Raw genomic sequence first — 18,384 nt, forward strand, 5'->3', positions numbered from 1 at the left:
GCGACCTGTCCAGGGTGACCCCGCCTCTCGCCCAGAACGTTAGCTGGAGATAGGCACCAGCAACCCTCCCGACCCCACTAAGGGACAAAGGTGTAAGAAAATAGATTGATGGATGTGATTAATTTCTTCACCTGTTTACATGCAACTTGAAGTGCTTGAATCAAATGTTTCATGAATGTTTACCACATGAAATTATTGAATGAGAGAAAACAGCCACTTCCAACTGTACACATATTTCTACAGCCTTGCTGAGCTCCTCTCCTGGCGTTTCCTCGTCAACCTCTCCAACTTGTTCCTCATCTACAGCCTCTGCAACTGGCTATAGTCGGTCCGATGTTGTGGCGTTTACCTCGCAGTGACCCATATTTAACACTGGAACCCAGTCTGGATTGAGCTAATCCATTTCATACGTCGGTTTGCCTTTAAGAGGACATATCAGAACACACATCAGTATTAATACTGTAAATTTGATATAACTAGTAAAATAATTTACTTAACAATAATGTAATAATAACCTCGATGTCCACTGACAAAACTCGGACTATGCTACATGAACAATATTAGCCCGACCTAAACAAGGTTGACCCACTTAAATGAACTCAAAATAAACGGAACATGAGTACACAAAATCATAGCAAAATAAATTATGACACAACACTAACAAAGCGAATTTAGACACTCACCGGAATGGAAATGTCTGGAGCAAACTTGTAGGTATCTGGGGATTTTGGAGAACGTAATATCAGGAAGTCTTAATCGCTAACACCCAGGACATTCGTCTTCTTTTATTTAGCTCCGATATCTTAGCCTCCTCGTGTTGTTTCCAAGCAGGAAAATAGTGAAATGAAAGTCCGTTTTCCATCTGTTTACCTTTTCGGTCGTGTGATCGGACATTACACCCAATAACGCAACAAGTTCGTGCCATAGCTAAAATATCTGTGAGACAGTCGTTTTTGTCGGTGGCAACAAAGATGGCGCTGATACCCCTCCGACTAGAGTAGTGACGTCACGTTCCGAAGCTCTATAGACCATGCGAATGTGATGAGGACTTGTCTATAATGAGACATAGAAAGTCTGATGCAGCTGTGACCTTACATGTCGAAGTTATTGCACCTTGATGTTTCATGGCAAATAGTCAAAGTTTGAGATTTAGCCACACCCACATGCTTTGATGTACGAGAAATCCTTTTATAACTTTTGACCTTCAATGCCTCAAGAGTGTGCTGAGTGATTTTGAAGTCTGTATCTCAAAAGCTGTTGGAAGAGTTAAATCAGATACGACATCTATAAAAATGACATGATGGCGGCTTCGATCCAAAATGGCCAACTTCCTGTTGGGTTTGGACCAGGGCTACAAGAGACTTTTTTTTAATGTCCTGACAAGATACGTGTACCAAGTGTACCAAGTTTCATAATTCTGGGTTAAAGCATGGCTTGGCGCTAAACATTTAAAGTAATATAGGGGGCGCTGTAGAGAAATTAGGCCACGCCCACCAACAATTGTGGATTCCTGTTAAAGGGTGGACGAGGAACCATCCCAGTGAGTTTGGTGCAGCTCAACTTGAAACTGTGGAATTCAGAGCCAAACATACAGCAACGCCGCTACAGGTCACTTCGCCATATTTCCACGCCCACTTAGGCCATCAAAACCAGTCAAGTTTGGAATCCACATCACACCAACCTGTGTGTCTTCTGTCTCTGGACAAAGTTTCATATTGATTAGATCAAAGGGGTCAGATAGAGACGGTTCAGAGCACTTCCTGTTCTCAGGGGGCGTGACTTAAGTGATATCATCATTTGACCATTGGGTATTGTAGGGCAGTGGTCCCCAATCTTTTTCTTATCGCAGACCGGTCAAGACTTCGAAATTTTGTTACGGCCCGGGGGTGGTTGGGGGGGAGTATGTTGGTGTTCTCGCTAAAGCCTGAATATGCCCGATTTGGGTTGTCTTGCCCCTTTTATCACAGCCTGTGGGGTTTTCCCTGACTGAGAACTACAATACGAGGGGAATCCCAAACAGCTGACATACGAGCAACGGAGATTATACCTGGAAATGTTTATTATTATATGCAAAGGTCATTATTATATATTATTATGTTTATTCAGTTAAAAATGTAAACTATGAAAAAACATAGTTACCTCCAAATCATAGTGCAGCAAATAGAGCGGCTGCTCCCGCCATCTTTTATCCACCTCCTTTTCTTTTTGTTACGTCTTTTATTCAAATGAGTCTACAAACTATCACTATTGCTTCTACATCGTCATCCGTGTTTGGTTATTCTAAATTCCCGTATGCTATGTTGGGGTTTTTACTGGATTATCCTCTGGAATCGGGATAAGATACAGATGCGCCACAAAAACGAACATTTTACATTCGTGAAAGTGTTAACTCACAATAATGACTAACGGGAGCCCTGAGCTTGTTTCTCTGCAACGAGATGGTCCCATCTGAGAGTGATGAGAGACAATAACACTAGAGGTGTGTTGATTGAGCACAGAGTGCTTGGTCTCTACGTGGCGAAGCAATTTGAAGCTTCATTGCCTCATTAGCAGCCGGTCGCCGCATGTTACGCAGAGCGGGCTTGTAATGTGGGACTCACCTACCGGTCCGGGATAAATCCATTCTCTGGGCCTTTTCCCCTTTGCAATGAAACTTTCCAAAGACTTCTGATCTTTTTCTTACTTTTTCTTACTCATTTTGGTGGTTGTGGGCTCAATGTTGACGCGCAAGTAACCCAGAGAATCCGGTTAAAGGATTTTCAAAATAAAAGATCCTCCAGACTCAAATAATACTTAAAACGGAAATATTTAATTATTTCTTGCGCGGCCCGGTACCAATTGGTCCACAGACCGGTACCGGTCCACGGACCGGGGGACCACTGTTGTAGGACACCCAATGATGATCAATCACTGAAAGTTTAGTGCCTCTGTGAGTGTATGTGATGATCAAAGTTTGATCCAACAGGAGGTCACCTGATTTTTCTGATGGATGTCTTACTTTGTACTCTTTGATTCATATAGCTTTAAACTTGTGCCAAATGACATAAATGACATGATGATGAAGTCTGTCTACGCTGCCTGCTGGCTGAAAGTTTTGTGCTTTTGTGAGTTTTTGTGTAGGAGATATAACAGTTGACGAGTAAGCAAACTTTGACTCCTGGTAACGTCCCTGAGCCCATCTGGTGGGCGTGGCGAATCGCAAATTTCAATCCCTTGCCATTTGCATACAATCTACTCTAAATCACACGTGCATCATCCGATTTGCACCAAACTTTTTGTGATTGACTCTTGTGAACCTCTAAAGAACCCAATATTGTAAAATTGTAATTTGACTCCATCCATTTTCTCCCAAAGAAAATTTTCGGATTCTGGTGGAACAAGTGGACGTGGCCAAACTGCTCTAAAGCGCCCCCTAACGTGAGATGGGAGAAACCGAAGGTCGTAGAGATCTGAAACTTGGTACATAGGTAGATCTCCCCAAATGAAGAAAAAAAGTCTCTTGGAGGTACCCCTTAAAATGCACAGGGAGGCAGCCATTTAGGGTCAAAGGTCAAATTTTGGCCATTTTTCACTTTTACTCATGTCGAACTTTAACAAACTCTTCCTAGGGATTTCTTCCTATCAGTTTCATTCTTGGTCAGAATGCAGTTAAGGCATGGGGCTTTAAAAGTTATCAATAAAATTGACTTTTCGTATATGTTTTTTGGGTGTGGTGTACTCGCTAAAACAAACGAAATGCTATAACTGGATGCCTATGGGATCTGGATGCTTATGGGAGCCCTGAGCTCCCGTAAGCAAGCCTATGTCGCCATAGTCTGATGTCATCTAATCCTTGTCTCTTCAGAACAGGAAGTGAATTTTTTTTCTTGAAAAGCTCCCTCTCTTCCTCTCTTCACCTAATCAAGATGGTCTTGTGTCAGATGACAGATAACAAGTTGGTCTCACTTGCTTCAAGAAGGTTCAGTGGAGGGTGTGGATGTGGCGGCGCGACGAAGTGACACGTGATGCTGCGGCCATACGTTTGACTCTAGATTCCACATGTTTTGACTGAGCTGCAGCAAACTTACTGTGATTGATTCTTGTCCAACCCCCAACAGGAATGCAGTCCAATATTTGGTGGACGTGGCCTAATTCCTCCACAGCTCCCCCCTAGAATATTTTTAAAAAATCAGCCCCAAGCCATGCTTAAACTCAGAATTATGGAACTTGGTACACATGTGTATCTTGTCAGGACCAACAAAAAAATCTCTAGGAGCCATGGTCCAAACCCAACAGGAAGTCGGCCAGTTTGGATCAAAGCCACCATTTTGTCTGTTTCATTGACATCGTATGTGAGCAAACTTGTCCTACAACTTTCGAGACTTCAAACTCAGTCAGCACTGTCTTGAGGCATTAAAGGTCAAAAGTTATCAAAGAAATTTTTGTACAACAAAGCATGTGGGTGTGGCCAATTCACCATCAAAATCAAGGTGGATTAACTTCTCTGCTAGCTCCTAGCTGCAACAAAGTAAAACCCCACCCATTTTCTGCTGAAAGGGGCCAGGGTTACTATTTGTCTTCTTTTTACTCTGTGGTTCATGCAGATTTCAACCTGACAATCCTATGTCACCATAGTCTGATGTCATCTAATTCATTAAACACAGATTTCAAACTGTGTTTAATGAATTAGAATAACATGATAATAAATCCTTTTTCAACACTGATTGTTGACGAGAGCATGTTGGCGTGGCTAAATGGCAAATTCTAATCCCTCGCAGTTTGCATACAGTTGTCTTTAAATCATGCATGCATCATCCTATTTGCACTAAGCTTGTTAGGATTGACCTTTGTTAAACTCTAAAGAGCCCAATAGCTTGACATTGCAATCCAACTCCACTGCGCCCTCTGGGTTATTCCAACAGCTATGTCTCCTTAATACATCAGATGATGTGCACCAGATTTTTTGTGCATCATCAGGGAGTGTTACCAAACACATCGCCTAGAGCAGTGGTCCCCAAAGTCGGTCCTCGAGGGCCGGCATGTTGCATGTTTAGCGCACCTGGATCAAATGATGGCTCATTAGAAGGCCTAAGGAGAACACTGACATGCTGAAAAGGTTGTTAGTACCACCAGGAACTAAAACATGATTTTTGTATATGTATATTTTTCCTGTTCTTATGTTTCCAGTTCTAACTGTGTGTACTTTTCAGCTACATGCCGTTTGGAATCCTGTTCCTAATTGCTGCAAAGATCATTGAGGTGGAAGACTGGGAGATCTTCAGGAAGATGGGTCTTTATATGGTGACTGTGCTCAGTGGGTAAGCTGCCTCATTACTCTGAATCCGCCCGTTCCAGACACCAGAATTTATGGCTGACATTTGGGTCGACTCCCTTCAGTGATGGAGTAAAAGCTGTGTTCTGAGTGAGCCCTGATAAGGGCCAAGGACATTTAAAACTGCTCAACCTGCAGATGCAGTAATGAACTCTTCTAAATCTAAGTGACACAGTTAGAGTGCACTGTAAATCTTCTCTTGTTAGGTCAGAGAGTAAGTCAAAGATTCCAAACAATTCAGACTTCAATATAGTACTAACACCACTGCATTGTGTCACACAACACAACACAGTTGTGTCAATAAGGTCTTAATAAGGCAAAATGCATTCAATTAATTCTGATCACTTACCTTGAACAACTGTAGCTCAGCCATCATTAAACTCTGGGACCGTAAATCAGTTTTTAAAAGCACAAGCAAAAACCGCTGTGTCGAGATCAGGGTGCCAGTGTCCAACAACTTTTGCATCCCTCCTTGTATCAGACAGCTGAATTACCTCCTCACATCAGGATCTCTGCTGGGAAGCTGAAATACTGCATGTGGAGGTGGGAGAGCACCTTAAACATCAAATCAACAACTTCGTAGTTTCTCTGGCAGTTAATAGTGACCTGAAACAATCTGCTATGTTAATATAAAAAACACATTCATTCATCTAAATCAAGTGTCTCATATTCCAGACCTCAGAGCCTGCTGTCCTCCTGTCCAGAGTGAATTACTTTCTGAGCTTTCAGTCAAGATATGAAACTTTTAGATATCTCTCTGCTTCAGTACATCTAGCTCCAACGAGCTCATCAGCAAAGCTATACCAGTGGTCATTGAGCAGGAGGTGTGTGTTGTACGCCATGGACAAGTCACCACCTCATTACAGGGCAACACAAGCTGTTTCCTTAGCAAATATGCACAAATCTTTGTCTGTATCCTGATAATGTTGAAAACCCCCCACAATTTTGCAATTTCAGGGTTTCCATTAAATAAGAAATGAAATTAAAATTACACCTGAATAAGCTTGATCACAATATTCATAATTTAGCTATGGTGCTAGCTCTCATCACCTATCAACCAATCAGAGGAGACATTGGGGTCTTATTAAGGAGATACAGCATCAAGCCCTGCCTACATTGGGGGCAGCTAGTATGCTGCGTTTTGGGGAAATCATAGTCTGTAATTTTACAGAAGAGTTATGGATTCAACACTTTCAAATGACGCACAACTCTTTATGAGCTGTGTGATGCTGTGAGAGCTCTGGTGGAGCCAGCTGCACATTGTCAGGGCTGGCCCAAGCCTCCATGGGGCCCTAAGCGAAATTTAGTTTTGGGGCCCTCTAGTTCTACTTACAATGTAGACTGGCTGCAATCAGCAGTCCGATCATTAGATCATTCACACCAGCTATAAACTTATTGCATCTCTGGCAGTGCTGTTTACATAGATGTATAATAGGATACATTTATTGGCCAACTGATTTATCAACCAGTTGATTTCTGGGTGCCGATTTCCTTAATTTTGCAGGATTGTGATTGGCCAATAAGCCCATCTTATCCCCTAATCTTATCTTCGTCAGCAAGGGTTAAAAATCAGTCTGTCGTCTTGTGCTCTACAGTGAGAGGTTTGACTGACAGATCGATCCACCAGGTCAGATCTGCACTTTTCCAGTTAACAATATTCACCCCACTGTTGCCAACTCAGTGACTTTCTTGCTATATTTAGCAACATTTCAGACAAAAGAATTCATATCAGCCAAAATTTAAATTTGACCAATTTTATGGTGAATGGAAACACAGCTAGGAATATACTGGTTAAACAGTCCTATGCACATACACTCACACCTAAGGTAATTTTAGAGATCACTTTATCTAACAGTCATGTTTTAGTGATTGGAAGCCTAAGTGATTGGTGCATAACGTAACTCCAGCCTCTACTGTAGCGTCTATTCTGTGCGCCTTATAATCCGGTGCGCCTTATAGTGTGGAAAATACGGTAAATAAGATGAGGGATAACTTAAGACATTCATCTTCTTTGTTCTACAGATTAGCTATCCACTCCATCATCTGTCTGCCTTTCATTTTCTTCATCATTGTGAGAAAGAATCCCTACACATTCACCCTAGGAATGGCTCAAGCTTTGGTGACAGCCCTTATGATTTCTTCCAGGTCAGTAAACCATTTTTCTTTTACTTTTCACTTCTTAAAATCTTATCTGCCCATCTATATGGTAAGTCAATTCCTCACAATGTGTTTCAGCTCTGCTACCCTACCTGTCACCTTCCGCTGTGCTGAAGAGAACAACCGCATCGACAAGAGGATAACTCGCTTCGTGCTCCCAGTAGGTGCCACCATTAACATGGACGGCACAGCACTCTATGAGGCAGTGGCTGCCATCTTCATCGCCCAGCTTAATGACTACCCTCTGGACGTGGGCCAGATTGTCACTATCAGGTTGGCCATTTGTTTCTAGTATAGGTAACTGTTAAGTATAGGATGAATTTGAGAAAATATGTCATAAAAGGGAACACAACTCTAGAAATCCTTTGGGTCAAAGAGTTCTAGAGCAGTGTTTCTCAACCTTTTTTGGGCCAGGGCCCCCCTAGCCTTCATCCAGGTCCCTCACCGCCCCCCACCAAAGAATTTGCAGGCTACTTTGCACTGGCCATTATTTTATCATTAATATTACTATCACTATTGTAAATGTTTTGATTTTTATGCTTGTTTCTGTATTTATCATCAAAAATAATTTCCCAGAGAACAAAAAAGTCTTGGGAATCGAAATTATTTTCACAGGTGTCTACAGAGACAAAAACATGGATTATATCTTTATAATCCATGTAAAACTATTAATCTATTGATTTATAGATTAATAGTTTTACTGGACAGAGATTACAAAGAACAAATCTGGTTCTTATTCAAATCCTAATGAGTCAAATTGAAAGTGTCATGGAGTCATCAGCCTCATGACATTAACACTGACATGAAAAATAATATTGAAGAAATAAATATATCAAATCTAATTAAAAACATAAATAAGTGATAAGTTCTTTACTGTTATGGTCTGTAAAATATATTTATTCTCAGTACTAGATGTGGTCTCAACAAACCCATGACATTTCAACAATATTATTTTACCTTTTCTGTGGAAATAGTGTCTGTTTATTCTTGCCATACAGTCCTCTGTATTAATTATTGCACGAAAGGTCTTGCCATACCAGTTTATTCCTCTGTATTTACTTTAGTTTCTTAGTTTATTCTTGCATTTTGTTCTTCATTCATTTCCATTTAGTTTCATTTGATTAGTATTACCCTCTCTTGGTTTATTGCTACTGTATGTCCACTTTAGTTTCTTTCCTGTTGCTAGATTTATTTTATCGTTTATTGACGCTCACCATCAGTAATCCCATCACCTGCTGCGCCGCCTAATCAACACATGATGTGTTTCACATCATGTGTTGATTTTTTTCACTGTACCGCGTCGGATGCTCTGTTTTCATGCCATAATTCACATCTAGTTCGTCGCTCTGTTTTATGTGCCGCTTCTCCTGTTTCAGAGTTTCGCGCAATGTGCGCGTCTTTTTTTTTAAGCCCTTAAGGTGCAAGGCATATTGATGGGGAAAAGGCAGACTGACATAAACATTTTAAAACAATGGAAACAATTTCTGCATTCTGATTATTGAAATTTAAAAGTGCTGTGTTGTTCTATCACCCCCCTTTTCATACCGGACCACTTACAGCACCGGTGTTAACGCTATAAAATGAACGCTCTCTATCGTGGTATCACCCATGGAGGGTTTTCTTGATTTCTTTATTTAAATGGATTAATTTTTCAGAGGGATACACAGTGAGGGTRTCGTGATTTTATCTACCAGTAGCAGGAGAACGGAGCTGTGCCAAGAAGCTAACAAACACTGAACAGAAGAAGAAGAGCTGCCATCGATACAGTTGCAGCCAAGCATGGTTTAATGTTACACAATACAGTTTTACGAAGTTGCTCAAAGTCTAAACTGGCATTGTTGTGCATTTAAGGTGTAAAGTTTACCTTTGACTAATGCCCCCCAAAGGCATCCCAGCTCCCTCCTTTTGTAAAAATGTCCGCCAGCGCCCCCTGCCGTCCTCTGAACGCCCCCTGGGGGGCGGTACCGCCCACGTTGAGAACCGCTATTCTAGAGCTTGGATATTGGATTGGAAACAGATAAGTAGGGGTGCACCAATAGCAGTTTTCTGGCCGACCATCGATCACTAAGTTGGCCACAGTCAGGCGATTACTGTTAACTTGTGGGCGGGTCTGTCAGTCAGCCTCTCACAGCAGAACAGAAGGGGACAGTGGCTGATTTTCAGTCCTTTGTGGAGGAAGACAAGATGTGTGGAAAAGATTGATTTCACATGTAAGTATTAGCTGATTACAATCTCCCAAAACGAAGAAAATTGGAGCTGATTTATAGGTGCACCCCTGATGATAAGCTGTCACAATGTTTTCAGGTGTTAGCGCAAGATATTCTTTATGTCTCTTCTTTTAGCATAACAGCAACAGTTGCCAGTATTGGAGCAGCAGGAGTCCCCAATGCTGGGCTTGTTACCATGGTGATAGTCTTAACGGCTGTCGGACTACCTGCCAGTGATGTTACACTGATAGTTGCTGTGGACTGGCTTCTGTAAGTTTTCTTTTTTTTTTTTTTGTCATACCATATTATTAAATCAAGTCAATGTATTTTCAATTTATTGTGTTCTGTTAAGCCTGCAACAAACAATTCATTCTTTGGGATCTGCATCAGACTGGTGTAAGAAATCAGTCCGTTAATAGCTAGGACAGAACATGAACAGACACAAGCACAAAATAAAGTTCTAAAATGCACAATTCAATGTAATCTTTAGAGTTTGACATCTTGAGAAAGTTCTGTTTGATGTTTCTGCCAAAGGCCTTTTTGAGGACCCTCACTGGACATGTGGGCCAGTGCACAAAAACAAACCGAAACTGAAAGAAGTGAAGGTTCACAGCAGAATTGTAAACCTGATGGGTCTTGTGTAACCATGAAGGACGATTGTTAAAAAGTATACTGTAACGTGTCTGAGAGACTCATTCATCTATGATAGAACATACAAGTCACATCAAGTCAGTGACAGTACAGGCCACAACCTGATAACTTATATTGTCATGTGTCCATGTTCATAAGCATACAAGTCACATCAAGTCAGTGACAGTACAGGCCACAACCTGATAACGTATATTGTCATGTGTCCATGTTCATAAGCCCTATTGTGTACACTGGTCACTTGTGAAAGAGAATTCTAACCAAAATTAGCAGCAACACATTTCATACTAAAAGTTCACAAGTACATAGGACATTCCATCTACTTCTCCTTAAAGCTTATGAGTCCTTAGAGCTTGCTTCCTTCACGAACACACCTGAATCAAATGGAAGTCTTATTTCCAGGTCTCTGCAGAGCTGAAGAACTGAATGCTGTGGTGGGCACTACTAACTAAAAAGTTAATTTTGCTAACGCTAAAGCACTAATCATAAATATTAGTTCTAACTAATAACAAAAGCATTACGTCAATGTAGTGATTAGTGTAAGCTATAGTGCTAAAACACTAACTTTCAGTCAGATTTTCTCTGAAAGACTACAACCCTCAAGAACCAATTCAATTTTGATAGTATCATTTATATCTTCTATTATGTCCTTAGATTTTATATTTATATCACATTCTGTACTGTACATATTTTATTTTGTTCCTGTAGGCTATGTTTCTTGTTTGAAATCACTTTATTGAGGAAAAAGAGAGAATTCATAAGCAAGCATGTAAAACCAAAAATACCTAGAGACTAACTGGATCTGGTGTGTTTCAGGGATCGTTTCCGTACAATGGTCAATGTTCTGGGCGATGCTTATGGAGCCGGAATTGTTCAGAAACTATCCAAGAGGGAGTTGGAGAGGATGGATCTGATTTCAGATGTGGATGTTGCTAACCCGTTCGCCCTGGAAACAACTCTAGATGACGAGGAATGTGAGAAAAAATCTTACGTCAATGGAGGCTTTACTGTCGATAAGACAGATGCAATTTCCTTCACAGAAACCTCCCAGTTTTAGCTTCCAGGTGGATCACAGGAGAGAAAAATGCTATACATACAGGAAGGATGCAACCAGTCCATCCGAGTTCAAGCATTAGCAACAGCAGCCTTCGTTAAGCTTAGATGAACATTATCACCTGCCATTTTGAATATTGATAACCACTAGATTCAAGTGCTTCCTTTATAATCTAAATCTGTGCCAAGATTTTGAAAAGCCACATTTCTTTAGATAAGACTGAAAAGCTTCTTGCAAAGAGCACTTTGTCAATAGTCCTCCTTATGACATATCCCTTAAGTAGGGATGTGGTGTTTGTGAGTCTGTAATAAAAAAATGCATAATTTTCTCCTTGAGTAGGCAAGAAGACTCTAAATATCGCACTGCTTATTTAGGGATGCTCTGATCAGGTTTTTGCTGCCGATTCCTATACCGATCATCCATGAGACCGATCTCTGGTAAATGGACTGAACTTATATAGTTATAGCTTTATCCAATAATTTTTGACCACTCAAAGCGCTTTACACTAGAGTCAGATTCACCCATTTGCACTCACAAATGCTCACACATCGACACGTGACAGAAGAAAGCTGGAATCGAACCTACAACCTTCCAATCGCAAGACGACTACTCTACCCACACAGTCACAGCCCTGTTAGTGCTGCCTATTAACATTTTGTTTTAGGTGTAAATGATTCTAGGCAAAATGAAAAAATTATCTGGCAATAAATTTATCTAATTTAGAAATAATAGACATATTTCAATACATATCGAAAACCTGTTTTTAAAAGTTACATGCTGCAGCTTTAAACAGACATCCGGTGTGAGAGAGTTCACTGTCTGGTGGAGGTTGAGTGGCGCTATGTCTGTGAAATATTACTACAGCGCATAGCAATGGTCCAAGAGCGAGAGCAGATCGCAGCGTCTTATACTGCCAGCTCGAAGACTTGAATTATTTTTCGGGTTATTTGTTTAGCTTTCTGACCGTGAAGCTAATCCGGGTGAGTGTGGGTAGTTGTGCGCTGCTTTACCTACTATCTGGCCGCTCCGGGTGTCAATTTTTTTCGTGCAATGAGCCTCAATGTAGCCAAACTCCATCAAGTGTTTGTTTTTTAAATTTCATATTACATTTATTGTGTTGATGCATTTTGACGTGCTTCAGTTCCGAGGTAATTTTCCGCCGCACCACACAAACATCTCCATTCACTCTCAGAGCGTTATGGTTCCACTCCACAGTATCTGTTGCCAAGTGCTTGCACTGTTGCACGTTCACACTGTGCTTGCGCTGATCACAAGTGAGGCAGGCTGCCTGTGAAGCCTGCCTCACTTGTGAAATGAGATAAAGATGATCGGTTATGGTGATCGGCAACAAGATACAGTGATCGGCAATCTCCGATCATACACCTTTTCACGGAAATCGGACGATAATGCTCGGTGACCTCTAGTAATATTGTGTACCTTTATGTATATTTGAACTGTGCCAAATGTATGACAAGTTTTTATTTTGCCAAGTTGCATGAAGTAATACGCTATGATGACTTATCTGTGGCTGCAGACCAACTGTCAGTGAGAACTTTTTAAAGACTGGTTGATGCATATTGAATATTGATGGCTGATATTAATGAACACTGTGAAATTCCACTTTTATCTAAGACATCTGTTAATGATGTATTGCCAAATAAGAAAAATATAAAAATTTTACTCATGTGGGAATACATAAATGTCCCCTACCCATTGGTGTTTTTGTTGCTGCCAGACATCGGAGTCTGTTTGTATTTGTTTGGATTTCATTATGCATTGATGATTTTTTATTTTTTTTGTAATTTATAAAAGTTCTGTCAAAAAAGACAGTTTTATGTCTTTAATAGACTTAAAAGTAAACCTAAACAATAAACTGCTGAACATATAGTTCTACATGGGAGGGAGATGTTGTCTTTGTGACAGACTGATTGATTGACAATGTGACTCACTGCCACTCTACTTAAGATATGGTGACACTATAGAAAAATGAATATTGCCGTACAGTTGGAGTAGTAGCAGCAGAAGAATAGCTGACTAACTGCACCAACTCAGCAACTTTTTTGACCATATTTTCCAATTATGTCACCAGACTTTACCAAAACACAGTTTTGGTAAACTTTAAAATGCCAATTTTGGCATTTTAAAGAGTAGAATTACATTAAATAATATAATTAGAAAATAACTATTTTCCCTGTCAGAAAAATCATCTGGAACAAACAAGACATCCTGCAAAATAAAAGGACTCTTTACTGGTCAACATAGAATGCCATTTAGAAAACATGTAGAGAAATGGATGGGCTTCTTAAAGGCAAAGAAAGGGTTACACTGCTCAGACCATGGCCTGCATATGGACAAATGTCTTTCAGTTCTTACAAGCAAATGTAACATCCACGATGAAGCAAGCTGAACAAACAGATTTGGAAAATTATCAGGCAGGAGCTGCTTTTCTGTGAGTCTTTTCATATGGACATAGAATCAAGATCTGGCAAATATGTGAAGACTTACATTTTCTTCACACATTTGACATCCACTGCAAAGTGGGTAGGCCGACAATATTATTTCAGGGTCACTCTTGGACAATATCAAGGCTTAATCTTTCTTTGTAAGCAGTGTGATCCAACTAAGCAGAAAGGAGGAGGCAGAACTGCTCTCCAACAGATCCTAATGTTCCTCATACAGCTAATGTTTACTGCTTCACTGTTGGAACTATCAGCTACTTTTGTAATATGCTGCAGTAGCTCACATTAAGTGTCACAGCCATAGACCCAATTTGCTTTTAATGGCCTGTGGTTGATTTACCTGAGGATTCCACAAGGTTAGCTTGATAGATCATGAAATTAAGCCCATAATACTGCCTCTGGGCCCAGAGTTCACGTAAAGATGATCTTATTTCAAAATGAAACATTATTTCCATGTTCCCATTGCATGCGACGGTGGGGGTCTATCAGATCCTGCCTGGTTGGCATAACATGGCCTGCTGGCATGCTGTTATGCTCGTGTGGAAGTATCGCTGTGGGTTGTTGTGCTTCTCCATTTTGCACGCAGTATTTATTTATAACACCACCAACACCGTCCTGTCTGCCTCAGGACTGTGGAAGTAGCATGCTCGTGCCACGTAGAACACAGCGAGGACACCAGCGAAGATGAGGGGAGCGACAGCGGGTTGCAGCAGGAATCCTCATCTGACGATAATAATAATGAGGAGGTGCGGGGCAGGAGTATGGGCTCAAGCTCCGCGTGGCTTGCGACGCCCGCTCTAGCTATGCATGGAAGATGCAGGCGTACACAGGCAAACAGAACTAAAGCTGTTCGCCCAAGAAGAGCCTGGCGTCCAGAGTGGTGCAACTGGGCCGAGAGCTAATGAGAGACCTGCTGACCTAGGGACAACGTACGGGGCGAGGAAGCGCCGTCGCATCTGCCCCGGCAACAAGGATGTCAAGATATGTAGGCGATGCGCAGGATCAGGGGCGGAGCTATGGGGGGGGAGGGTCCGGTGTTATGCCCAGAAAAGCCGCCTGCCCAAATTTGCATCCCCTGTCGCGGGAGCGCGCATCGGAATTTTGCCCAAAAACGCATCCCAGTGCTAATTTGAAGAATTCAAGAGTTAAGAGTGAAATAACTTTTTCTACATAATGAGAGTAGCTCCAAGAACTGCTGGTATAAGTTTAAAATCACTTTAATAATATTTGAGGGGAATAGATAAGGGATGCATATTTTGGCAGGCTCGAAATCCATTTTGCCCAAAAACGCATCCCAGAGCCAACTTGGAGAAATAAGGAGTTAAGAGTGAAATAACTTTTTCTATATAATCTGAGTAGTTCCATGAACTGCTGGTATAAGTTTTAWATCAATAGGATAATATTTGAGGGGAATAGATAAGGGATGCATATTTTGGCAGGCTGGAAATTTTGCCCAAAAACGCATCCCTGTGCTAATTTGAAGAATTCAAGAGTTAAGAGTGAAATAACTTTTTCTACATAATCTGAGTAGTTCCAAGAACTGCTGGTATAAGTTTCATATCGATAGGATAATATTTGAGGGGAATAGAGAGGGGATGCATATTGTGGCAGGCTCAAAATCTATATTGCCAAAACATGCATCCCTGTGCTAATTGGGGGAAATAAAGAGGTGAAAGGATTTAATCTCTTCTAAGTAATGACACTTGTTCTCTGAGCTAATGCTATAAGTTTCATATCAACAAGACGAATGCAAATATTTTCAGGCTCATAGATTAAGTTGCATTTCCTCCTAAATTAACAGACTAGAAGTGAAGCATGATATAAAATGTTCTACATAATGGGCCTCTGTTGTAATGCTTTTGAGCTATTATGGTATCAAAAGACAAAGCAGAGAATTTCAAACGTTTACAACACACGGACTGAAAAAAAAGTTCGACTCATGTGTGTCAATAAAAGTGTAAAAACCGTATTTATTTCAAATAATTTGCGAAATAAAACCCACCATATTAGGGATTACATGGTTGAGAAACGTGACAATGTTACAAATATCTTTAAAATGTCCTCTTCGGTCATATTTTTATCAGTTTCCTCGTCAATATGTGAGAGCTTAGAGCGATGCGCGCTCCCGCGACGGGATGCAAATTTGGGCAGGCGTGCTTTTCTGGGCATAACACCTGTCACTAGAGGCAGAGTATGACTTCAGAGATCCAAGTCTTTATCACATCTGATGAGAGCTGCAGAAGGCGTGCCGTCGCCTGTTGGGTATGGTGTATATATATTATAAAGTGGAGTCCCCCAGTAGATTATATAGTAGGCTGCCCCAGTCATTGTTGACTCATGGTTGCTAAAATCTTTACAAGACCGACTGATTTTAGTGACACAGTTGGTGTAAAATATGGAATAAAATGTTGTGTTACATGACTGGCTTTATTTTCATTCTTACATTTAACTTTATGACATACAAATTTACAAATTGATCGCCAATATTGTCTCCAAGTGTATTCTGGGTAAAACACGTCACCAACCATCCACAACGTCATCATCAGACAGATACAGGAATTGTAAACTAGGTAGATTGGAGTATTTTTATGACAAATATGAGCTTTTATTAGTATTTTATAAAATCATGTTTTCAAGAGCTTTGTTATTTTGGGTATAAATGGCCTGGTCATTAGCCCCCCGGCCAGACGGCGACTTGTTCCGCCACTGCGCAAGATGTCAGATCCCGGTCTTATGAGAAATTCTGTTCCCCTGTGAAAATCTGTTCCCCCTGTGTCGGGAGCGCGCATTGCAGCCAGAGAAGTGGATCCGGCGGATCTGACCATTTTCACTGCGCTTCTGATCGATTTTTCGGTAAAAACTACTCAAATAATCATGTCAATGTTTTAACTTTCAGTTTAATCGGCAGCTATCAAAATAAAAATACATACATAAATAAACAAGGTCTTGTGTGGAGGTCTTTTTACGCTGTTTTGAGTTATTTTAAACGCGAAGTGAATCGCTCTTTTTTCAGCTTTTGTCTCGTAAGCCTGACAAATAAAAGTCAGTCAACAAAAAGGTTTCCAACACGTAGTGTGTATTTATAATTTTTCATTTCTGATAAAGGAGGGGGCAAGCTGGCCGATAGTGGGGCACAAAAATAAAGACTTCCTGAAAAGATCAGTGTAAACTTTTTGGTAAATCCCGTTCTAATGTAAAATATGACAGATTACTGGATTAAGGAAATGTATAGTATGCTATCACACATAATACATTTTCAGAATTTGGAAACAGTTGCTTTTTATTTCTCAAAGTTATGGGGGCAGAAAAGAGAGAATGGATATTTCAGCTGCCTGATATAATCTGTTCCCCCTCTATGAAATGGAAAAAAAAATTACCCACAAAGTCTTTTACTGTGTTACTTCCCCTTATTATCAACACGAAATCCTGCAAGTTTGAAAACATTTGCTCTTTTTTTGCCAAAGTTAAGATGGGGTAACAAAATATTTTAACCGCCTGATAACATCTGTTCCTCCTCTATAAAAGGGAAACAAACTAATTTACCTACAAGTCTTTTACTGTGTTCATTATAAATCACAGGATTTATTGTTGATAATAAGAGGAATGAACACAGTAAAAGACTTTGCAGGTAAATTAATTCATTTCCATTTTATGTAGGGGGAAAATATTATATCAGGTGGTTAAAATATTTTGTTCCCTCATCCTAACTTTGGCAAAAAAGAGCAAATGTTATGAAAATCACAGGATTTATTGTTGATAATGAGATGAATGAACAATGAAAGAAAAGTGAAAAATGGACTATCTGTTAATTCGCAGCTCTACATTCAGTTTTCAGCCATACTAGATGTTGGACAGCTCCGAAATGCTGAGAAGCACAAGATCTGGCTGTTTCAAAGTGGAATCAGGGCTACATCCTATGTTTCAAAAGATCAGCAGACAAGAAGCCAAAAACGCCTTTTCTCAGCGAATGAAGTGAAATATGGAATATCTGTAAATTCGCAGCTCTATAAAAAATTTTCAGCCATATAAGATGTTGGACAGCTCCGAAATGCTGAGTAGCAGTAGATCTCGCTGTTTCAAAGTGGAATCAGGTCTTAATCTTATGTTTCAAATGATCAGAAGGCAAGGAGCCAAAAACGCTTTATCTCAGCGAATGAAGTGAAAAATGGACTGTCTGTTGATTTGCAGTTCTATACTCAATTTTCATTCATATTAGATGGTGGAGAGCTCCAAAATGCTGGGAAGCAGTGAATCTGGTTATTTCACTTTGGAATCAGGACTACATCAAATCTACAGGCAAGAAGCCAAAAAGCCTTCTCTCAGCGAGAGAAGTAAAAAATGGACTATCAGTTAATTCGCATCTATACATTCAATTTTCAGCCATATTAGATATTGGACATCTCCGAAATGCTGAGAAGCAGTAAATCTGACTGTTTCACTTTGGAATCAGGGCTACATCCTATGTTTCAGAAGATCAACAGGCAAGAAGCCAAAAAAGCTTTATCTCAGCAAGAGAAAAGAAAAATAGACTGTCTATAAATTCGCAGC

At 40.4% G+C, this 18,384-nt stretch overlaps 1 protein-coding gene across 4 annotated transcripts in view; it reads left to right on the top strand.

Moving 5' to 3' along the window:
- Positions 1–13,272, top strand: part of slc1a1 (solute carrier family 1 member 1) — a 36,471-nt gene extending 23,199 nt beyond the window's left edge. For 2 of the 4 annotated variants that reach the window (XM_008434812.2, XM_008434814.2), the window contains 5 exons: positions 5,190–5,297; positions 7,334–7,456; positions 7,547–7,741; positions 9,811–9,945; positions 11,140–13,272. In XM_008434812.2, coding sequence (XP_008433034.1) covers positions 5,190–5,297; positions 7,334–7,456; positions 7,547–7,741; positions 9,811–9,945; positions 11,140–11,380 — 802 coding nt within the window. In that variant the 3' untranslated portion in view covers positions 11,381–13,272. Of the gene's footprint in view, positions 1–5,189; positions 5,298–7,333; positions 7,742–9,810; positions 9,946–11,139 lie in introns of all 4 variants that reach the window. The other 2 variants (XM_017310546.1, XM_017310547.1) reach the window with 1 other exon arrangement.
- Positions 13,273–18,384: the final 5,112 nt, after the last annotated feature.

This window comes from Poecilia reticulata, linkage group LG18 (genome assembly GCF_000633615.1).
Source record: "Poecilia reticulata strain Guanapo linkage group LG18, Guppy_female_1.0+MT, whole genome shotgun sequence".
Lineage (NCBI taxonomy): Eukaryota > Metazoa > Chordata > Actinopteri > Cyprinodontiformes > Poeciliidae > Poecilia > Poecilia reticulata.